The sequence below is a fragment of the Leptidea sinapis genome, chromosome 12, assembly GCF_905404315.1.
Source record: "Leptidea sinapis chromosome 12, ilLepSina1.1, whole genome shotgun sequence".
Lineage (NCBI taxonomy): Eukaryota > Metazoa > Arthropoda > Insecta > Lepidoptera > Pieridae > Leptidea > Leptidea sinapis.
The window spans coordinates 11,892,733-11,918,528 of NC_066276.1; the positions used below are offsets into that span (position 1 = coordinate 11,892,733).

The 25,796-nt window shown below is 36.1% G+C and overlaps 1 protein-coding gene and 1 long non-coding RNA gene across 3 annotated transcripts in view; one reads left to right on the forward strand and one right to left on the reverse strand.

The window, feature by feature from the left end:
• Window positions 1-25,796, forward strand: part of LOC126967235 (uncharacterized) — a 272,244-nt gene that overhangs the window by 41,225 nt on the left and 205,223 nt on the right. The window contains exon 2 of the mRNA XM_050811726.1: window positions 21,328-21,504. Coding sequence (XP_050667683.1) covers window positions 21,459-21,504 — 46 coding nt within the window. The 5' untranslated portion in view covers window positions 21,328-21,458. The remainder of the gene's footprint in view (window positions 1-21,327; window positions 21,505-25,796) is intronic.
• Window positions 3,907-18,777, reverse strand: LOC126967263 (uncharacterized). 2 transcript variants are annotated; one of them, XR_007729942.1, is made up of 2 exons: window positions 18,622-18,777; window positions 3,907-4,197 (listed from the first exon to the last, which is right to left on the reverse strand). It is a non-coding gene; the product is annotated as an uncharacterized LOC126967263 (long non-coding RNA). The 2 variants fall into 2 exon arrangements; XR_007729943.1 differs by lacking the exon at window positions 18,622-18,777 and adding an exon at window positions 9,242-9,380.

Below are 25,796 nucleotides of genomic sequence, written 5' to 3' on the forward strand. Positions count from 1 at the left end.
ACCTGGCTGCAGAAGTTTCTTCGCAGGTGTGTGAAGGGTTTTCTCATAATGACTTGACTAAAAGAGCTTCAAATACAAGTACTTATGAATTCGGTAGTCGAATACATTACGTAACGGGGATCTTAGCGGTGCCTCCTAAATTAGAGGCAAATAGGCAGTTAAAAGATCTTATTTGGTTCGGACAATAACCGTTAAATGAGTGTTTAAAAAACCCTTACTAACCAGTTAAATCCGCGACTTATACAAAACCAGCGTCTATCACTAAAATTAAATCATAGCTCTTTAAAGTGATTTGGGGACAAAGATTCGTGTTCAAAAACCGTAATTAACCGTTTTATTCAACCAAACATTTATAATGAAATGAAATGCTCAAAAACTATAAAATAGTGGTTAAAGAAACAAAATCGAATGAAAAGTTCTCCATCTACTTAATGCTAACCGAACAGTTTTTTTTTTCGGTTTGTAAGGTTTTCATTACAGAAAATAATTAGCAAATAAAAAAATGTAGTCAGTCGGAGTTCCGATAGAAGTGAAAAAATAAAATAAACAATAACAAAGTATTCTTTTTAATTGAAATACAAACGATAATGCTCAGTTCACATTATTCCAGCAGCACTGGACTGGAATAATGTGAACCTGCACTGGAATGTACCATTCCAATGATCAATCCAATCAATTTGACTGGACTGACGGTCTATTTTTCATTCCAGTACCACTGGAATAATGTGAACGGCAAATCCAGTGCTTGATTATACATGGAATAGTTAACACGTATTTTGTTTTTTTCTTTAAATTCTAGAGGTAATTTTCGGTAATAAGTTAATACGTTTTTTAAATTATGTATAAGTTCTTCATTTGATTATATCATATAAATATTATACCTAACAAAAAGTTTCGTAATAATTGCATGCTGTATCTGCCTTAAAAGTTTATGCATTTGGAATTTATTTTAGATTTAATATTGTATTGTTGCTTGAATTAATTTAATTATCACCAGTGGATTGAATAAATAAATAAATAAATAAATTCCTTACAATGAAGTTAAAACCAAACTCTTCATTTTGTTTCTTTTTACACAGAACATATTGTATCAGTAAGTTATAATTAAGAAATTTTGTTGCCTTGATGTGATTACTAATGCCCTTTTTATTTGTTGACAAATTTCGGATACAATCTTAATATATAAAAGTGAATTGCTGTTCGTTATTCTCGCTAAAACTCGAGAACGGCTAAAACGATTTGGCTAATTGTAGTCTTGAATTATTTGTGGAAATCCAGGGCAGGTTAAAAAGGTTTTTTTCTTTTTTTTTTTATGGAATAGGAGGACAAACGAGCGTACGGGTCACCTGTTGTTAAGTGATCACCGCCGCCCACAATCTCTTGCAACACCAGAGGAATCACTGGAGCGTTGCCGGCCTTTAATAAACATTTTGGTTTGAATAAACATGAAAATTCTCGGATTTAAATAAAAACAACAATTTTGATTTTCCTTTGACGTGTCCCCCCGTGTCGTTCAGAAATCAAATAAAAATAATAATTTTTACGTGAGATTGGTAATACTATAGTGGTCTATAGTATTACCAATCTCACGCCTTCTATAGAAACGGCTCTTCTACAATATAGTGTGGATAGAGTCGAGACGGCGATACAAAACAAACAAATAGCACTCTGTGCGTTCTTAGACATTGAGGGCACTTTTGACAATACCCCGACAGACACTAGTCAAAGGACTATTTAACAAAAACGTAGACTCCACCACTGTCAAATGGGCAAGGTTAATGCTCTCAAATCGTAAAGCTCTAATCTCTCTCCATGGGTCAAACCTGGAGCTATACACTACAGGAGGTTGCCCGCAAGGAGGCGTTCTATCGCCACTTCTATGGACACTAGCAGTGGATGAACTACTCAGTAAGCTGGCAGAACTCAGGATTGATGCAGAGGATTTAGTCATCATCGTCAGAGGTTTTTGCCAAAGCCTACTAAGCGTAAAATTGCAAAAGGGGTAAACACCATCTCACAGTCGTGTACAGCCAACAGTCAGTCAACGCAGGTAAGACTGTGATTGTGCCGTTCACCTGGAAAAGAACACTCAAAAAACTGAAATGTCCCACATTGAACGGCTCGACTTTAGAATTCTCAGCTGAGGTCAAGTATCTGGGAGTCACATTCGACCAGAAACTCACATGGAATTCACACATCGACAAAACAGTAAAAAAGGATAAAACAGCCTTGGGTGTATGTCGACGTCTGGTAGGGAGACATTTGGGAGCACGTCCAAAGCTCCTCCTATGGCTATTCACAGTAGTTGTAAGCCCAACAATCACCTACGCCTCCATTGTGTGGTGGAACAAAGACAGCCAGAAAACAACTGCAGACAGTCTAAATAGCCTGCAGAGACCTGCCTGTATGTTGGTAACCGGAGCCATGATGTCCACACCAGGTGCGGCCATTGAGGCTTTGCTTAACCTACCGCCTCTTGGAAGAGGTCAAAAAACAGTGGACTGTTTATACAGCAAGAGGCAAAGGCGAGCATGCTGAGGGCAATCGCTCAGAGAGGGTTATGTAACTGGATGTCGCATACGCTTAGGACTCTAGAAGACTCAGTTTTGCAAGAGTACATACTAGGCATGACACCCGATCAAAGAACTCTACAATTTACCATTGTCAAACACTATATTGTGGAACTACCTTCTAGGGACGACTGGATGAACAACAAAGTCTCATGGAAGAATGGGGGCCTATTATGATTCACTGATGGGTATAAAATGGAAAATGAAGTTGGCTCAGGATTAAATCCTAAACCCAGGGAGATTTGCATCCATGTTTCAAGCGAATATCCAAAAGGGCTACTTCAACCAAAATATATACATTCACTCTGACAGTCAGGCATCATTGATGGCTTTAGCCGCAGATTTGACGGCGTCAAAATTAGTCAAAAACTGTACTGACTTGCTAAACACATTAGACACAAAAAATTGAATGATCTTCAGATGGGTCCCAGGGCATGTCGGATTGATAGGCAAGAAATGGCCGATGGGCTCGCAAAAGCTGGAGCTAAAGCAGTCCAATACGGTCCGGAACCTATTATAGGTGTGCCTAAGAGCTCCATTCGGCACACCCTGAAGAACCAATATCAACTAAAGGCTCTTAAACGCTGCAGGAAATCCACAGGTTCAAACCATTCCAAAGCACTGTTAAAGGCATTCAATAACAGAAACGCGAATAATCGAGCAGGAAAAACCTATGCATACTCACTTGGATGCTAACTGGGCACTATCGCCTAATTAAACACCGAAGTGTGGTCGGAATAAATAACAAAAAAACTTGCAGATTATTCCTTGAGACCGATGAAACGCATCTTCATCTTCTCTGCAATTGCGGCCCACTAATGCTCCCAGATGCTGTTTGCAATACTCGCGTCAAGATGATACTAGCTATAAGTATGAGTGGCAAACACAATAGTTCAATTCTGGACGCGGTGCTACCAGGACTCAGTAGGACTAGCCAAATAGCCACCCTCTCCAAATAATAATAATCTTACATGACTGGAATAATGTGGACGATATTATTCAGTCCACTTCTGGACTGGGTTAACTCACTGGATTACTGGACTAGAGTAATGGGAAACTAGCATTCGTCATTAATTTAAATTCTGAATAAATAAGTTTATATAAAGTGAATATTGTGTTGCAATTTTAAAAAACATCTGGCTCAGCAGTGGAACATCTGAACTAAATAAAAATTTGTATTGAATTTATCCATATAGCTAATTTATTTTTAAGCCACTACATCGAACTTCGGTTAAGGAATTTTTAATTTTTAAACCTTCCGAAACTGCTCAATGTGCTTAAAGAAGTTAGTTTGCAAGAAAGAAAAAAACGGGTACATAGAAAAAAAAACTATAAATAATCATTTATTCAATTTAATCATTTATCCATTAGATAAATTTGGGAATTATCCTGCTGATGATAACCATTCCTTGATCTTGTCCACTACCGAGAGGACTGCGAGTTTTTCCTTAATTTTTTGAATATGTGATGTATCATCCTGAGAATCGATCTTTTCTAGTAAAGTCTCAAGCCACGAGACTGGTAAAGCTGCATCATTGAGTTGAACACTGTCCTCGTTGTCACCACTACCACCACTGTACACTTCAGCAATAATGCAATAAATTATAAATGCCACGGCGTACACGATCTGTAATAATAGTAAATTATTCAACTAGGGAAGAAAGTTACCGATTCTTCACAAGGTTTTTTTTTTATGATAAAAAGGGAAAAAACGAGCAGGACATTACTGGCGGCATTGTGTGCATAGCAGCCTGCCACTAGTAAAATTATAGGCAAAAGTCGTGTTTGAGCGCTTCAATACACCCAAACAGCGGATTAACACTTCCACCTACTGCTTAAACAGAAACCAAGTTTTAATTTAATTTAAAGGCTGTCATATATAAATACGTAAATTGTAAATCGTTTTCCGAGATAGCAATAAAAATTTCAATAAAAAAAATTAAAAGATTTTTAGAAATGGACTCCCATACACTTTATTCCCCGCATACTTATACAAAATGACGCAGTCTTGGCAGAGTTATATCAATATTCAATACGAAGACAATAATTTTTTACTTGTATTACCTAGTGTTACTGATCCGTAAACACGGATTTTCTACACACGAGTTAAGTTGTACGAATATGTGCTAACGCCACTCATTAATGCTGTTCATTAAACATCACTACACCGCCTCCCAAGAGGAAACCCCGCAAAACGAATCTTACTCAGTACAAGTTGCTGATGGAATCGCGTCTAAAGGACGAAACACTCCCAGCCAGGATAATCGGAGTAGATTACATCGAAAACCAAATAGCACAAACATACGAATTCATGACTGCCAGTTATCATGCTACATGTCCCCTCACCGGCCCTCAATCAGACAGACCAAGACCCCAGACCTGGTGGGGACCTAAATTAGAAAGACTCAGGAAAAAAGTGAGGAGACATCTGAACCGCGCAATGAACACAGGCGATCAATACGACTGGGACATCTACAAAGAGTGTAAGTCTGAATACAAGAAACGGATCAGATACAGAAGATCAGAAAGCTGGCGTAAATTTTGCAGTAGCATCCAATGCCACAACCAGGCCAACAGGGCAAGGAAATTCACTAAAAGCCACCGCCTGCAACTTTATAAGGCGCAAATTCGGCCTCACATGGAGTACTGTTCTCACCTCTGGGCGGGTGCTCCCCAGTACCAGCTTCTTCCATTTGACCGCATACAACGAAGAGCGGCTCGAATCATCGACGATCAAGTCATCTCCGATCGGCTTGATTCTCTAGCATTGCGTAGAGATGTGCGTTCTCTCTGCATCTTCTACCGCATTTATCACGGGGAGTGCTCAGAGGAGCTGTTCGGGTTGATTCCAGCGGCTGAATTCCACCATCGGACATTACGTGCAAAGTACCATCCGCATCACGTAGACGTCTGGCATTCCACAACCACGCGTTTTCTTCGAAATAACCTCGCATAGCCACTTTGTGGAATCAACTACCGGCAGCGGTCTTCCCGAACAGATACGACTTAGGGACCTTCAAGAAAAAAACATACTCCCACCTTAAAGGCCGGCAACGCATTTCTTGACACACCTGTTATTGCGGATGTCCATGGGCGGTTGCCTCACCTCTCCCCATCCCGTGAGCCTCTTGCCCGTTTGCCCCCTCTCATATAAAAAAAAAAAAATCTCTAACCAACCAAGGCAAATCCTCGGATCCCTGCTGAAACCTGATGGTACATTTACCAACTCACCAGAGGAAACAGAGCGAGTCCTGACGGAAACTCACTTTCCTAGATGCAAAATAATGCAGCATATAGAGTGGGTAAATGAAAACATAACCGCTGAGGAAGCTGACTGGCAACAAGCACACAAGTTGGTGACAACCGATAAAACAAAGTGGGCTATAAATTCCTTTCACCCCTTTAAGTCAGCAGGACCTGATGGGATCTTTCCCGCCTTGTTGCAATGGGAAGGAGAGGGTCTCCACAACCGGCTGATGAACATATTCAGGGCGTGTCTAGCGCATAGATACATCCCTAGGAGATGGAGGGAAGTTAAAGTGATTTTCATACCTAAACCAGATAAAAGTATTCTAACGCTAAATCTTACAGACCCATAAGTCTTACCTCTTTTGCCCTGAAGACCCTAGAAAGGCTGTGTGAAAGAGAACTGAGGGAGAATTACCTTAAGAACATACCCCTACACTCTAACCAACACGCATACAGTCAAGGTAAAAGCACCGAATCTGCACTTCACGCTGTAGTGAACGTTATAGAGGGCGCACTTTCGGAAAAAACCTTTTGTCTAGGAACCTTCGTGGACATTGAAGGAGCCTTCGATAAAACAAAATTTACAAAAATAAAAGAAGCATTACACCGCCATGGAGTATGTACAACTCTGTCATCATGGATTGAAAACATGCTCAAACACAGAGTGATATTACTAAATGAAAGTGAGACACAGAAAGCAATTGTAGCTAAAGGCTGCCCCCAAGGCGGAGTTATCTCACCTCTTTTATGGAACTTGGTAGTAAATGATCTAATTACCACTCTAAACGAAAATCACTACTTTACGGTAGGCTACGCAGACGACCTAACTATATTAATAAGCGGAAAGTTTGCCAGTACTATATGTGAAGTAACAAAAATTGAAAGCAGCATTGAAAATTGTGGAAAGATGGTGCATAGATAACGACCTATCAGTTAACCCACAAAAAACGGAATTGGTAATGTTCACAAATAAAAGAGTTCTGGGTAACTATAAACTGCCAAAACTGTTTATCACCGAACTCCACCTAAACAGCGAAGTGAAATACTTAGGAGTTATACTTGACAGCAAGTTAAACTGGGCCGCCCACTTGGAATCAAAAATAAATACCTTAAATAGCTACCTTAACCTTCTGGCAATGCCGTAGAATGTTAGGAAAGACATGGGGACTTGCCCCGAACATCGTACTATGGCTCTACACAGCTGTGATACGACCTATGATATGTTATGGCGCAGTTGTATGGTGGCCACGCACCAAGCTGAACACTACTTGTAATAAACTGCAACGATTCCAAAGACTAGCGTGTATGGCTATAACAGGATGTATGCGAACCACACCTACCGCGGCTGTAGAAGCTATGCTGAACCTTCCGGCTCTACACCTCTTTATAAAACAAGAGGCGGCCTGCGCCGCAGTAAGGTTGAAGACATTAAATCTTTGGAAAACCACTCAATCCCCACACCCAGAGGTTATAAATGAGGTGATTGAAAAGGAGCCTCTGCTGTTGGCAGTAAGTGATAGATCTCCAAAGGTATTATATTCGATAAGAGATACAAAATACAGCTGTATGAAGAACTGAAAGAGGACTTCAGTACAAAAGACCTCAGGATTTTCACAGATGGCTCAAAGACAAGGTCGGGCACGGGATACGGAGTGTTCTCGGATGACCTAAATATAAGAATAGCTGCATCACTAGGAGCTCATAACACTGTCTTCCAAGCAGAATGCATGGGTATCATAGAAGCAGTCACAGTTACTTTGACTCGAAAGGTAAAAGACTACTCCATCCGCATCCTTTCAGTTAGCAAATCAGTACTACAAGCCCTACAAAGCCACACTATCACCTCTAAGCTAATATACAACTGTCACCAGTGTCTGAGGGAGTTATGCGAAAATAACAACCAAGTAACTCTTCAATGGATAAAGGGTCACAGTAACTCACGAGGGAATGATGCCGCTGATGAATTGGCCAGGAGAGGCTCAGCGATGACAGCAAAAGGACCAAAACCAACAATCCCTCTCCCGCCTAGCTGGCCTACGACGGTAATACGCCTACACACCAAGGAATTACATAATAAGTACTGGATGGAAGTAAGTGGGTGTAGACAAGCAAAAGAAGCTCTACCTCAAATAGACCCCAAGCTCTCTCGCAAGCTAGTAAAACTTCCACGACCTAGGTTACGGAAAATAACTCATGTACTAACGGGTCACGGCCCTTTTAACAAGCATATGTTCAAGCCTGCATGGAGGCGGATGAAACGGCCGCACACGTCATTTTGGAGTGTAGGAGTGTGGCCACATACCGGGCCAAACACCTGGGGTCACCGAGGACTCTCCCTGAGGTCATGGGTGACATCAGAGGTTTGATACATTACCTTGAGGAACTGGGGTGGCAGGATTAGCCGCCCTCCTCACCACGCAAAATAGGCGCGCTGTAGTCGTCGAGTTGCGGATAATAGCCCGTGATAACCTATAACCTATAACCTATAATGCTGTTCAGAGATCAGTCGTAGGCGATTCATTGATAATGCTTTTCTAAATATTTGTATACGTAAAAGAATTGATTTGCGTATTGGAAAGAATATGAATATTATTGTAGGTAACCTAACAACAAAGTGGTCCGTTAAATAAGCTCCATAAGCATTTGATCATTTTCAAATTATTCATCATTATTTATGTTTTGTCTGAGGAAGATTGAAACATTGGTGTCGAATATGTGATGGATTTTAATTGGAGTGATGTAACGTAAAAGTAGATTCTCTTTACAAAACAAAAACAAAATATTGACGGTGTTATCAAAGTAACTTCCAAATCAAATTGAGAAAGTCGTAAGTGACAAACATAATATTAATAAAATAAATAATTTTGACTTGGCAATGAAGAATCTATACTAATAAATGGATTTTTCCTTCTTATACTGCGAAAACAATTGAACCGATCGGATTATAACTTATACCATGAGATGCAGCGTGTTTGGGAGATAGTTTTAGTATATGATATATTAATGATTACTCGTTCGGAACCTATATATTTTTGACTTAGAAATAACAATATATTCGCAACACAACTAATTCAGTCAATGACATTTCATAGCATAGGACAATTGATACAATGAGCGGGCGCGGGGTACTTAAATTATATACAAAACAACGTTTGTCGGGTCAGCACTTGTCATTACAAGTATATTACATTGAATATGACGAGTAAATTAGTATTAAATTAAGTATTAGGTACAGCAAGAAAGTTACTTTCATAATGAGTGATTGTTTTTCATAAATAATTAATTATAAAATATCTATATATATATACATAATATTAAATATAATAAACTTGAAAATATGCTTTAAATATTTAAACCTTTTGTCTTTTTTATAAGTACTTTTAGTTATTACCTACAATATTAAAATTATATTATAAACTCACCTTTTGGTTCATGGTTGATGCGTCTTATTACAGAACGTCTTCTTCTACGTATGATTTCTCTGTGGTAAAAATAAATTTTAGGCCTTTTTTATATGTTTGTGGAATTGTTAAATTTACGATTACTAAGCAAGGTTTCCTGTTTCACTCGATACTTAGATCTAGTTTCTATTAAATTCCATTTAATTAGGCGCTATCTCTAATACTTTAAAACCGATTTTAAATAAATTGCCTATTTTCTACCTGTAAGTAACAGTGGTAGTTAAGAAGTACATAACATTATGTTGATTACATGTAGTATTTATCGCTAAGCCTATCATTTGGTGTTTTTATTAACCGTGATACAGGTCTCGTATTCGAAATAAATAAGTTTAAAATAAATAAATATACGTTAAATATAACTAAAAAATACGTTTTTATAGAAAACCAAACAAGAAAGTAAACAATAATTTTCAATAAGCAAAAACTACGAATAGTATGATAGTACAAATGACGTTCTATACATATAGACAATTCACGTCATACAAATAGAAAACCGAAATATGGTACATGCCACTAGAATGGAAACTATTTGAGCACAGTTTTCCATATCAAGTATATACTCGTAATATACGAAGGTATTTATCTATTTGAATTCACTGACAACTTCCATGTACTACAAATCTGTGGAATGAGCTTCCTTGTGCGGTGTTTCCGGGACGATACGACATGGGTACCTTCAAAAAAAGCGCGTTCACCTTCCTTAAAGGCCAGCAACGCTCTTGTGATTCCTCTGGTGTTGCAAGAGAATGTGGGCGGCGGTGATCACTTAACACCAGGTGACCCGTACGCTCGTTTGTCCTCCTATTCCATAAAAAAAAAACTTTTCCATTTGCTATCTTTTACAGTTATACTATTCGGGCAGAGTTTGCTTGTGCTCTATGATATAAAGACCACTTTATTTATTTTATTTATTTATTTAATAAGTACAACCACTTTACACATATTATCCTTACCAACTAGTTTTATAAATTACAGGGTATTGTGTCTGATATGTATAACAATTATGGTGTACATAACTTTGCCAAATAACTATGATACTAATAATACTAAATAATTTTAAATAATTAATAACAATAATATTACAAAATTTTGAAATGCTTCCAAATCTTTTGCTTAAAACTATATAAAGAGTCATGAAACACATCCAATTCGATGCGACCATTTATTAAATTATACTCCTCAAGAATGCGCTTAACCGGAGACTGTAAGCCTAGATTTGATTTACAGGGCGGGGTATAGAAATTTTGGATAATTTAGCTCTCGGATACTTATAAGGGGCCTTAAGAGCAACGCGACTGAGCAGGTACTCACAATTTACTTTATGGTTAATAGTGTAAAGAAAAACTATGTCATATACACTCTCCTGTCTCTGAGTTTGAACATGTTAAATTTAGCCAGTCGTTCCTCATAGGGTTGTCACTGCGAAATACCATGAGAATAGAATGCTAAGTGACGCGTAAATGACCTTTGAATGTGATTGGTTTGCATAAAAAGGATACCATGCAACACTTGCATATTCGAGATGGCTGCGGACTAAGGAGTTGTAGAGTAGAATTTTCGTTTGAGGAAATTTGAAACCTATGGTATTTCTTTTGATAAAACCCAACATCTGTGCTGCTTTAGTGGTACAGTAGTTTATATGAGAAGTGAATTTCAGCTTATTATCTATAATAACTCCTAAATCTCTCATTTCTTCCACTTCCTCTAAATCAACTCCGCCAATCTCGTATCGAAAGACAAGTGGTTTTTTCTTCCTAGTGTACCTCACCAGAAAACATTTATTCAAGTTGAGAGTCATGAGGTTAACGTCGTACCACTTTCTTATCTCATTTAGGTCGATCTGGATTAAGGTGCAGTCGTAGTGGGATTTGACTGGACGAAAAACTTTGAGATCGTCGGCGAATAGGAGTGCCTTACAATGATTAATGTTGTCTGTAATATCATTTATAAATATGGAAAAAAGTAAAGGCCCCAGATGGGAACCTTGAGGCACACCAGATGTAGCAATATACGTCTGAGAATTATGTCCGTCCACAACAACGCACTGGGGTCGATTCTGTAAATAGGAGTCAAACCACTTCAGCAGCAAACCTTCGATGCCGTGTTGATTTAATTTAGCTACAAGTATCGTATGGTTCACTTTGTCGAAGGCGCTGCTGAAGTCGGTATAAATTGCATCAACCTGATATCCATGATCTATTTCATCAGACAGCTCCGAGACAAATGGAATTAAGTTGGCCAAAGTAGAGCAACCTGGCCTAAAACTATGCTGATGCACGCTAATTTGGTCATTAATAAATTGACATATAGAGGAATACACAATCGATTCAAATAATTTGGTAAGATTCTAGCCTTTTTCCACTCAATTTTCGATTCAATTGACTCGTTGTATATAAGAGATAACGGTAATGCTAAGGCTCGACCACAACGTTTAATAAATATGGGAGGTATTGAGTCTGGCCCAGAGCCTTTAGTTTTATCGATTTTTTTAATGTATTCCAATATATTTCTTTCAGAAAAGTGCAAGCTGGAATATGATCTTCCCTTAGCAACATACCTATTTATTAAGTCAGAGGTATTCAGCTCCGCAGTCACTAGTAGGTAAACAGAGTAAAACTGTTTGGCGAAAAGATTAGCGATATCTTGCCCAGTGTCTGCAATTATATTATTTCCTTTCATTTTCGCAGGTATCGATGAGTGAGCTCCTCTCTTGTTTCTAATGAAGTTAAAGAACGCTTTAGGATTCTCAAGAATGCTAGATTCTATGGTATTTTTGTAGTTACTATAACAAATATCATAAAGCTTGTGGGCACGATTTCGGAGGAGATTCTCTATTTCTTCTAATTTTCTCTAATTCATCGCGAGGATTACCATACTTGCGGTAGCGCAATCTAACCTTATCCTTTAGTGTTCTTATAAGAGCTTTGCTAAACCAGGTAAGCTGTCTGCGGTGGTGATAATTGCGCTTGGGTACATGTCTATCGATTACGGTATTCACGTTCTTATAGAATATGGCCACCTTTTCATTTACATCACTGCAGTCAGAAAATTTATTAATCCAATCAACACTACTTAATTCTTTGGTAATGTTGTCATAGGCGCCTCTATAGAAGTTATATGTAAGTTATTTCTTGGGTCTTAGGTAGGCTATGCTAGAATACGGTAAAGTTATAAGTAAGCCTGGGTGATTACTGTAGCATTCAGTGAGGTGGTTCATGACTCCAGATACAGATGCAGAAGGTGAGTTACATATAACTAAATCTCGAAATCGATCATCGCTATTCTTAAAACAATTAACTTGATACAGATCATTTGCTGTCATAAAATCTATCAAAGAGTGTCCCAAAGATACATTGTAATTAGATGGCTTCATATAGGAATAGTTATCTACTGTCGTCCCGTTAATAAATCCAATGTTAAAATCTCCCAGGATAAGAAGGTCATCAGTTAAATGTGACACGTCGTCGACAGTTTGCAAAAACGTGTTCAATGTGCTACTTTTAACTGGAGGAGGTAAGTAAACTAAACAGATGGTAAGATTTTTAACTGTATTGTTAACTCTTATCTTTAATGACACCCACAGGTTTTCATTATCACTTTCCCGGCACTGCATTCTGACAGAAGGAATATCACGCGACACAGCCAGTAGGACTCCTCCTCCATCTTTTTTTGTTTTTGCTGAGCAAGCTCGATCTCTACGATAGATAATATATCTGTCACTTATTATCGTAGTATTTAGAATAAAATGACTTAATGACATGGCATCAATTAATTGTTTTAAGAATAGCGATGATCGATTTCGAGATTCGGAGCAAAACGAGTAAGCAGCTGTCCGTTCGAGCGCGCGTTACGTTGCAATTTGAATTGTTTTATTTATAATTATAATTATAATTAACTGGTTTCTTACTACTATTTTCTCCTTTTAAAGCGTAATATTAGGTTAGGTAAACGCCAATTTCATATGTAAGGACCTAATATTTTTACTTTTTAACTCGCTGTTATTAATTATAAAACGAAAAGCTATTTTAATATAAACGATATAGTTCGTTGGCGGTGAGTTTGGACATAGCGAAGGCCTTTGATCGGGTGTGGCATAAAGCGCTTATAGCGAAACTGCCATCCTATGGGCTTCCCGAGAAGTTGTGCAAATGGGTCACTAGCTTTTTGGCTGATCGGAGCATCAAGGTTGTTATCAACGGTGCATGCTCCGACTTAAAACCCATAAACTCTGGTGTCCCGCAAGGCTGTGTGCTATCCCCTACGCTGTTTCTTCTGCATATCAATGATATGCTGCAAATCAGCAATATTCATTGCTATGCAGACGACAGCACGGGGTATGCTTCCTACACCGGCCGTGCCAACATGTCCCGGGATAGCGTCGACGAGAACCGGATCAAACTTGTGTCTGAAATCGAGACTATGCTTTGCAAAGTCTCGGAATGGGGCCGACATAATTTAGTCCAATTCAACCCCAAGAAGACACAAGTTTGTGCGTTCACCACTAAAAAGTCTCCCTTTGTTGTATCCCCTCGATTCGAGATCACTCCTCTAACTGCCGAGCGACGTTCAGTTCCGTGGTCACTTGGAAGAGAAGGCCAAACTGGCCTCTAAAAAGCTTGGTGTACTCAGTAAGGCGAGACAGTACTTCACTAAAAGCCACCGCCTGCAACTTTATAAGGCGCAAATTCGGCCTCACATGGAGTACTGTTCTCACCTCTGGGCGGGTACCCAGTACCAGCTTCTTCCATTTGACCGCATACAACGAAGAGCGGCTCGAATCATCGACGATCAAGTCATCTCCGATCGGCTTGATTCTCTAGCATTGCGTAGAGATGTGGTCTCTGCATCTTCTACCGCATTTATCACGGGGACTGCTCAGAGGACCTGTTCGGGTTGATTCCAGCGGCCGAATTCCACCATCGGACATTACGTGCAAAGAACCATGTAAAGTTACAAGTAAAAACCTTATGATAATTTAGTCAAGCTACGTCTTGTTTTACATGCGGCTTGGTACGCTTTAAATGCATTTACATTGTATATTATAAATTCAATTGAAAAATTGAAATATCTAAATTAATATTGAAATTTGTATTTAATAACTGTGAAAAATATTAATATCTCACTGCTATGTACTGTACCTTTACAGGCGGACCCGAGTTATCCTACAATGGTGCCGAATTCTTTTACTCGGATCTACGAAACCTTAAAACGAAGTTTTTTTTGTATATAGTATGCATATGATATGAAAAATGTCATTGTTTAAAATTTTCAATAATAATAATTTCGTATTCGATATTAGCCACCTAACGAACGTTCGATACGTTGTCTATATTATAGTATAGAAATTTTACGCCATTTTTGATTTGCAAATTATCCTGAACTCATTCCATTCATCCCTTAAAACATTGGTAACGATGTCCATAATGCTACCATGATATTAATAGTATTGGGCACGATTTTCGCGGCGGCCATATTGGATTTTGCAAATACTCTCCGATTCGTTATATGCCATTCCGAGAAACATGAAAATTATTTACTATCCTCTCATAAAATTTTTGCTGTCATTCGACACGTAAACCTGACGTTAAATTCGTATTGCGTATAGAAACAACTCTATTTTCTTGAACAAATGGTGCAACCTAACATTCGCACATATAATAAGGATGTTAGGGTTGGTAGGTACTAACTTAGTGTTTACGATACATTTTCTGAAACTCGTGTGCGCCGCGCCTTTTTACTCTGGCTCCGAAACAAGCCCTTTTGGACTTGGCCAGTGAAGTTTCTTCGCAGGTGTGTGTAGGTTTCCTCATGATGTACTTCACTAAAAGAGCATCGAATACAAGTACCTACTTATGAATTCGGTAGTCGAATACATTACGTCGCGGGAATATAAGCGGACGGCGCCTCCTCAATCAGGCAGAGGCAAAATCACCTGAGGGCTATCAGTAAAATTTTAATATTTTTAATTTTAGTAAAAAACTGCTTTTAAATTTACCAGTTATAAGCAGTTAAAACCAGTTAGAAAATTCTTACCAGAACTTATTTTGTTCGGACAATAAACGTTAAATGAGTGTTTAATAAACCCTAACTAACCGGTTAAATCCGCGAGTTATACAAAACCAGCGTCATTACCTAGAGATAAGTCGAGTGAGTAAATATGAATAAATAGGGTAAGTGAATATCACTAAAATTATACCATTGTTCTTTAAAGTGATTTCGCGACAAAGATGCGTGTTAAAAACCGTAATTAACCGGTTAATTCAACCAAACCTTTATAATGAAGTTAAATAATTTAAAACGATAAAGTAGTGGTTAAAGAAATAAATTTTCCATCTTTTTCCACTACGACAGTTACTTATTTTAACAGTTTTGAACTATTTCTAAGCTTCTTTCTTGACAGGATTGTCACTATAGTGTTACCGATCTTACACCTTTTGAATGACTGGAATAATGTGGACGATATGATCCAGTCCAGCACTCGACTGTAGTGTAAGCCGAGCATAAGTCATAAATTCACATTTTAAATAGATAGGTTTGTATAAAGTGAAGATTGTGTTGCTTTAATTATTAAAAAAAGGATCTGGCTCAGCAGTGGAATATCTGGACTAAATAAAATTTTGTATTTAATTTATCCATATATTTAATTAATTGTTAAGCCACACTACATCGAACTTCGGCGACGCAATCTTCAACTTTTTCTACCACCCGAAACTGCTCAATAAAGAAGTTAGTTTCCAAAAAAAATAACGGGTACATAGAAATAAAACTATTAATCATTATTTATTCAATTTAATCATTTATCCATCAGATAAATTTGGAAATTATCCTGAAACCCATTCCTTGACCCGGTCCACTACTGAGAGTACTGCGAGTTTAGATTTAATTTTTTGAATAGGTGACGCATCCTCCTGAGAATCGATCTCTTCTAATAAAGTTTTAAGCCACGAGAGTACTGCGAGTTTAGATTTAATTTTTTGAATAGGTGACGCATCCTCCTGAGAATCAATCTCTTCTAATAAAGTTTTAAGCCACGAGACTGGTAAATCTGCATCATTGAGTTGAACATTGTCCACGCTGTCACCACTACCACCACTGTACACTTCAGCAATCATGAAGTAAATTATAAATGCCACGGCGTACACCATCTGAAATAATAGTAAATTATTCGACGAGGGAAGAAAGTAACCGATTGTTCACGAGGTTTTTTCAGAGAATAAGGGAGAAGACGAGCAGGACATTACTGCTTCACAGCATAAATAGGCGCCGTTGTGGTTTCTATAATCTAGCCGGCAGTCTGTGGAAAGGAGCCTGCCACTGGTAAAATTATAGGCACATATATAAACAATGTTTGAGCGCTTCAATACACCCAAACAGTGGAATAACAATTCCACCTACTGCTTAAACAGAAACAGAGTTTTAATTTAATTTTAAGGCTGTCATGTAAAAATACGTAGATTGTAAATGGCAACAATCGTTTTCCGAGGTAGCAATAGAGATTTCCATAGAAAAAATTAAGTGATTGTTAGAAATGGATTCCCATAAACTTTATTCCCCGCATACTCATACAAAATGTCTTGGCATAGTTATATCAATATTCAGTACGAAGACAATTAGTTACTTGTCGGGTTTTCTACAGGCGACATGAGTTGTACGAATATGTGCTAACGCCACTGATTAATGCTGTTCAGAAATCGATCGTTGGCGATTCATCGATGATGCTTTTCTAAATATTTGCATACGTGGAATAATTGGTTTGCCAATTGCAAAGAATATGGATATTATTGTAGGTAACCCAAGAACAAAGTGCTTCTTTGAATGCTCCATAAGCATTTGATTATTTTCAAATTATTCATCATTATTTATGTTTTTGTCTGAGCAAGATGGAAAGATTGGTGTCGAATAATGTTGATGGATTTTTTGATGGAGTGATGTAACGTAAAAGCAGGTATTCTGTACAAAACAAAAACAAAATACATATTTATGGTGTTAAGTAACCAACATATTAATAAAAAAAAATCACTAAGCACTGAATAATCTATACTAATAAATGGAGAGCGGGTTTATTCTGCGGTTATGCGGTTTTATTGTAAGATGTAATGGTGATTAATCATTCGGAAACTATATTTTTTGGAGTTTACTCCTTAAGAATCGATTTTCATATAAGGCGCCCGGTGTGAGAAAAATATGGAGAGTAAAACCTACTCATCAAATGGCATAGTAACGTTTTTGGTGCGCATCATTTCTCGCGCACCTTACACTTTCTTGTATTTTGTATCTTTATTATATTATTGAAATTGATTTATTATTATACTTTCATAAGTTAAGTGAAAATTCTATAAATAATGGAAGAAAGTGGTGTAAATAATAGTGCCGGAAAATCTGACGTGGGTACTAAGTAGGTTACAATTCATACATTAATATGAAATGTGGTGTATATATATATATGTGTGCTTTGTATTTATTAAATATTTAATCATCAATATAGTTCATACAAATTCATATGAGTAATGCACATAATTAAATGTTTAATTTAATATGGAGAATATTTAAAGAGCCTTTCACGCCAAATAGACAATATTTAACCTGACCTATTTTTTTTATATCTATAATTTTTTTAAAGTTATTATGATTTATTTTCTATTAACTATTTTTGTAGTTTCAGTTATGATAATTAATAATTCGATAATATAATTATTATAATGATGTAATCATGTAAGATACTTAAATGTAAAATATTTGATATATATTTCACCGAATAGTCGTAAAAAGTGTAAATGAAATAAAAATATATATATTCTTTAAGAATTTTCATTAATGTGTTTATTTACCATTACATATGATGTCGATCTTTTTTAATTAATACGCTTTTATTAGCTTCTGCTGTATGTCTGTTTTTTACCGACTCCATTGGACTTGACAGTCGACGACAGTCGTGCGTCGTAGCTGACCCACACTTTTCATTTGACTTAGAAATACCTATATATTCGCAATAAAAATAATTAAGTCAATGGCGATTCATATAGTAAGCGGGCGCGGGGTAACTTAATTTATATGCCAAATAAACGTTTGCCGGATAAGCACTTGTAATGTAATATGAAGAGTAAATTATTACGTACAGCAAGAAAGTTACTTTCATAATTTACATTAAATCTAATAATTAATAGAGAATGAATGAGTGATTTTTTTTCATAAATAATTAATTATAAGCTATCTATATATACACATGATATTTAATATAATAAACTTGTCGGTAATGTGCATTAAATATTTAAATCTTTTGTCTTTTAGATTACAACTGCTTAGTTAATTATAACAATATTAAAATAATATTATAAACTCACCTTTTGGTTCATGGTTGATGCGTCTTATTACAGAACGTCTTCTTCTACGAATGAATTCTCTGTGGTGAAAATAAATTTAAGCTCTATTTATATGTTTGTGGAATTGTTAAATTTAAGATTATTTAGCAAGGTTTCCTGTGCCACTCGATAATTAGATCTTGTTTCTATTTAATTCCATTTAATTTCGTGTTATCTCCAGTAATTTAAAACCGATGTTAGATAAATTGTCTATTTTATACCTGTCAGTTACAGAGCTAGTTAAGGAGTACACAACATTATGTTCATAACGTGTGGTATAAACCGCTAAGCCTATCATTTCGCGCTTTTATTAACCGTGATAAAGTTCTCGTATTAGAAATGAATAAGTTTAAAATAAATAAATATACGTTAAAATAAAAAAAAACACGCTTTTATAGAAAATCAAACAAGAAAGCAATAATAAGCAAAATCTACGAATAGTTTGATAGTACACAGTGATGTTATATACATAATATAGACAATTCACGTCATACAAAAACAATGCCGAAATATGGCACATGCCACAAAGTACATCATAATAAACTTCGACGGCCGTTTCTATACATTTCTGCGTTTACGCCAATTACTTAATATATTATTGGTCAATAGGCAGCAATGTAAACATTTTTCAAATTAAGCTGCATATTATGTTGAATTTAGAACCCGATTTGGACAGTGACATGACGGGAGTAACAGTTTTAGTATTTTTTTAAACCCTGACTAAATAGTGGGTTGCTATAAGTTTTACGCTTGTCAGTCTGTCCATACTTTCTGATCAAGATCTGTTCAGTCGGAGGTTTTGTACGTTTTTTACCAATAATCACATTAATAATGAGTGTATGTCGATTTGTGTGTATATTTGTTACTTCTTAACGTTTTAAATGCATTTGGATCTAAGAGGTTAAGGTAACCTATAATGAATGAAAGAAACAAACACTCAAATATATTTTTTTATTAATATATCTGACACATATATGTTAAAAATCCTTAGATGCATACATACATTATAAATAAAATTGAATTATCTGATTGCACAATAAAATGTTGCAATACGTAGAACCATAGATTTATAATAACTAGCGTAGGATAGACAAACAAACCAGCCGAGAGAGAAGTTGTTCTCTATATGTATTCGAAAAAAAAAATATGTGAAGGTATCTTCATTCATTCTTCTTCACCAGAATAGAATATAAAGCGACTCTATTGTTACTCTAATTGATTTTGAATGACAAGTCGTATACACTCAGCTACGCTTGGCATTAGCTTCTTACGGCCGTTTTCAATAACCTATCTATCCTTAGTTTAACTTACTAGAGGTAGACAAATCTATCAGTTTACGCTTACTTACATTTCAATAACCTATCGACATAAAGCATTGGACTATAACTATATTGGACATATTTATGGATAGATAAGATCTTGTCATTCAACGGTGACAACAATGTATCCGTAACTAGAGATACTTTATTGAATACGGCCGTTAGTATTTTGAATACTAATCCACTAGGTAATGCACACATTGACAAATCAAAATTGCAGGTCATCTATTATCGGGCTGTCAGGTCGTCTTTACACTAATATCTTCTATCTCTATAGGTACCAATGTATTCAGTTTTCGTATACATATATTCGATAATTTGCGGACCATATTTCACTGATTTTGAAAGTGAAGAAACCAAGCGCTATTTTTAACCTAGGTCCTAAAGAATCATGAGAGGAAAATTTAAAGAAATTAACATCTTGACTGTTGCTTCTCAATATATTCTTGATAATGTAACGTATGTACATAGGCACATAAGTGAATTTTCTAGAAATTGTCATAACCATATCGTTAACACCAGGAACAGACATAACCTTAAATGCCTACTACACAGCTAAGTCTTTTGTGGGGCGATGAGGGCAAAAGAATTGTTAAAAAACGTTTGTGTGGTAAAGGTTACTATAATATAAATGACTTTCTTAATGATATCACAGATTGGGAATGGAGCGACCGCCCTCAGCCTAATAAATAATAAGTTTAATTGTACAACATTAATTTGTAAACATATTTTATTATGACAATAAGCTCCGCTGAGTTTGTTGCGCCTATTTTTCTCAGGTCTGAGGCATTCATTTTGGAATGGCTGTGGCCTGTGGTAGCTTCTGACTTTCAATAAGTGATGTCACATCCTATTTTGAATAAAAATATTTGAATTTGAATTTGAGTCGTTAATGTGTTATTTAAGCACTTTTTATAGCATACTTAGGCTTGTTGATTGACACACGACTAAGGTGAAAAGTGTGCTTACATTGTCTTTAAGCACACTTTTGTCGTTTCGTTATCAGACTGCGAATGATATGTCCATATGTATATAGAAGGTCATTTATTGTATATCATGTATTTCGACTAGGACCGATGACAATTCAAAAAATTATATATCCCAATTTTATTGTGTATTTTTTTTAAACCTGCTTCACTGTTTATCAGTTTTGCATTGATTAGGTTCACGGAAAACAAATTGTATGAATTTTCGTTGAATGTCCTATAGAATCCTTTTAAACTGAACTTTCACACAAATTGATTGATAAAATTAATATAACTCATTTATTTTACGTATTATTATAGCGACATACGACTTCCAATCCCACAGATTCTTATTTCGTGTCGTTTAATATTTTTGGGTTTTATTAAGAGTTAATTTGTTTCAGGCATCTGGCACAACCATGAGAACACGATCGCAATGAGTACCGGCGCCTGTCGCGGCCGATAGTACCACTCGCGCCCGCTTGTACCCTCCCCCTCTCGCACCCCGCAGCACCGGGGCAGACCCGCCGCCGGCATGGGGCGCGACAAGAAGTCCCCACACAAAACCGACTCACAGAAATGTAAGTAAAACTAATAAACACACGGGTAGAACTACTTAACCGTGATCATAAAAAGAAATATTCAGAAATAAAATACTTAATTCACCTAAATAAATAAATTTTCCATTTTCATGCGCGCTAGCCATTGACATTGGCACTGGCACTTACTTCGTGCCGTTTTAGGCTAGGGTTACTATGGATGCGAGTTCTGACGAAAATTTGTTCTGACGAGTACGTCCAAAATCAAAATTGTACTTACTGCTAGTGTTGAGTTCTGTAGCAACTTTCTCCCACTTTTGCCGAGAAATATCTCTGTTGTGATAATTTTTGTCTCTCATATCCCACAAACACCTGTTCTCTTACACGAGACTGATCAATTTATCGTTATCCATGGTGGAAACTAAATCACTCGAAACTCGCAGACGCAGGTCGTGCGAAAAATAAACTCGTTTGAACGCTCGAGTGGTTCTGACGACGTCGTGCATGTTGCCAGTGTAAACACTGTCATTGGATACCAGGCGTTTGTTTCTTCTGACGAATTCGTCAGAACAAATTTTCGTCAGAATTCGCATCCATAGTAACCCTAGCCTTATACGACCACGTAAGACTGATTAAAATTTTGTATCCTATATAATATATAATTTGTTTGTTTGAAAATTTGAAAATTTCAGTTACATTAAATTTTAGAATTATTTTTTAACCATTAAGGTTCGATAGCTGTACCCGTGTGCTTATTTAATGTTGATTTAATGTCTCTATTATAGAACCACGCGGTATGATGACGTGGTTGGAGCCTTGATCTGTTCTTGTGCTATAATTAATAGCTGCAAAATAAATATATCATTATTATAACATAACAAACCACAGGAAATATTAATAAATTATTTTTTAAGGACCTGTCTTATACTATAAGCTTAAGCCTTAAACCCATCTCCGTCACATCAGCTTACAAATAAATAAAATAAATCTGCAACCTCTAGGGGAGATACAGAAATCGTAAGTTAAGTGGGCCGAGTAGAGTAAGCCGCGTGAAGCTTGGGTTCACATCTCACACCTGATGAAGGTTAATTTAATAAATTATATTTTTATTTTATGAATAAGTAAACCATAAGATATATTCAATTTTGTTTCATTGCATTGAAGACATCTTTAGCGGCGTTGAGCACTTTTCTTGAGATGGGTATAAAATATTTCCTGATTATTTTCCTGGTCGAAAATTCGTAAGACAGAAGTTGAAATTGTGGATGAAAGTTATACTTCTAACTAGTTATAGTTCGGCTATTTCAACTTAATGATCATACAGTCATTGGACAGTGGTGATTGTGATTGCGAAGCCGAAACACCGCGAGGTCGAGTAATCGAATCTTAGTCGTGAAATATTTTTATAGTTTAATTATTTGGATTATAAGCCTTGTCATTAGCGAAGACTCTCCCTAAGGCGATAGTTATACTAGCATTTCTTGTTACTTGTTATTTTGTTAAATTTCTATGTAATATGCATTGTCATTTTTGTGTACGATAGCGTAATACTTTTTTACTGATAAGTAAAGCAATTCGTGCGAAATTATTCCCTAACCGTTCCAAAATATTCAAAAATGCACAACGTTACTGTTCAAGTTAGTTAATGTGCATGCAACCCAAATGTAAGATGCAACAACAAATGTTTTTTCTTTCGAAAATATTTTATGTTGAGAATAAAAATTTCACTTGCACTGAGGGTTGCATTGCATTTTTCTATATTATACGTAATAAAAATATAGTAAGTAAGTAAATAAAAGAACGAAAACAGAAAGAAGACACAATAACAAGATATATATCTATAAAAAAACGATCGTACCTAAAACGACGTATTGCCTTGCGCTACGATTGTTGTTGAAAAGTTGCCCTTCAGCAAAGAATATGTAATAGAATAAGTACCTTAAGTTTTGTGTATCGATAAATCCGACATACGTTGTTTTACCAGCTGCTATAAATACAACAAATTACATTCTGGGAGTATGTGTTTAAATATAGAAGGATTCCAATATATATTGGGGTTGGTTAACCAGAGCTGCAGCGATAAGGTTAGCGAAACTCCTTCTCCAAAAATACATAAACAGGACAATTATCATAGTCTTCGGTTTAACAGTGTTCTTATCATATATATCTTCTAAGATATAGTACTTCACAAATTGTGATTTCATCAAAGGTTGAATGACGTGTGTGTGACATAACTTTTTCATGAATGGAAAATGAATTGAGTTTTCTCTCGCTCACATACACATGTGAACTCTTCGAACCATGAAATAGATTTTAAATGAGACTCAAACGAACTCTAAATTGAATAGAGACAGCGTCTGAATCAATGAAATACGAAATACTGTTAGGAATAATAAAGGTTTACGTCTGCAATCTAATATAATATATTATACTATTACTGGTGACATTATATCACCGGCTATATAACGTTCGTACGCGAAAAATCGGAATAAAAAGGCATAACAGGCATTTATTTTTTCCTTTGAAATTCTTTTTGATGTCACTTCTAATACTACCACCGCTTTGGAAACAAATTGCGCTCTGAAAGAAAAGAATCAGCGCAAGAAACTCTCCCAGCATTTTTTTTGCGCTCTTTTTAATAAAACATTCAATATTGTACTGTCATTGTTATTGCTATAAAAAAAATGTTTAACAAAAAACAATCGACTTCAAAAACACTATTCTAAAACAATAGTATAAAAATAATTGCGTATTTTTATACAATCTAATTAATTAATCTAATTCTAGTTACGATTATTGTTATTTTTGGAATCAGTTACCTTCCGTCGCGACCCGCTCTCGCCTCTCGCCTCCTCACGACTCAAGCACATCTCACCTATAACTAAGTATGTAGTTACAAACCTATCTTAGATGATACCGACTCCAAAAATTACAATAATCGTTACTAGAATTAGATTAATTAATTAGATAGTATATAAATACGCAATTATTTTTATACTTTTTAGTGGATATTATATCTATTGTTTTAGAATAGTGTTTTTGAAGTCGGTTGGTTTATGTAAAAAAAATGTTTATTTCTTGATTTTTAGGGAATTTGAAGTTCGGCCGAGTATCTTTAATTTGCTCCAAAGAATTGAAGAGTTCCGTTACTTTGTCATGGATTCCGTAATCAGAACATAACCAAACTGTCACCAAACTCAAAAATTCAAATTCAAATTCAAAATTCAAATTCAAATTCGTAAATTTATCATCCACTTTGCTATACTTATGTATAGCAAATTTAAGACTTTTATGGTTTTCTCATGGATGCCATTGTCATATCTGGACCAAAATACAGTGCGACCACACGGGAAGCAGAATTATCAAAACCAGTTCACCCAGTCGAAAGTTTTGAGGTAACAAACATAAAAAAGAAAAAAAATACATATCGACGAATTGAGAACCACCTCCTTTTTTGAAGTCGGTTAATAATCATGATCTAGTCCCAGGCTGTCCGATCACTTAGATATTCAGCTGTGGAGTAATAGGATTTACGACAGAGCCATTTTTTAATAAAACATTTTAATTTATTTACAGACTAGCTGACCCGGAAATATATAATTTATTTTTAGTGTTCGACGGTTTTTTTTCACGGTGATGTTCCACGGATTGTAGTAACAAATAAGTATATATTTTTTAATTTTATTAAATTAGTACTTCATGCATAATATAGAATTTTACTAGATACTATTTTACAGATAACGGAACTCCATTTGCTAAGGACCTTCCATGTCTTCTGGCTTCTTTCACTCTGATCAAACCATTCCAGCTAGCTCTCTATTTCTTATTACTCACTAGGTGGAATGTACATTTCTTTTCAACACTTCTATATTTTCTACACCAGTCAATCTGCCTACATCCATCCTTTACAAAACAATTACAACATTGCCTTTTAATTACTGCCCAACATTTTCTTTAAGTTGATTAATTTTATAAATCTATACTAATATTATAAAGCTGCAGTGTTTGTTTGTTTGAACGCGCTAATCTCTGGTACTACTGGTCCGATTTGAATGATTCTGTCAGTGTTGGGTAGTCCATTTATCGAGGAAGGCTATAGGCTATGTTTTTTTTTTCAAAATTGGGGATCCGTAATAAAATTGGTATTTTGTAAGACAAGGTGTAAAATCGAATACCTATTTTTGCGTGCGCTGCAAAAACTATTGACAATAGAACAAAATGATGTACAGGCTATAATATAGGCAATATTTTACTACTTATAAAACTATCGCGTGAATTATACTTTATATGGCAAAACAACGTTTGCCGGGTCAGCTAGTATAATATATTGTGTA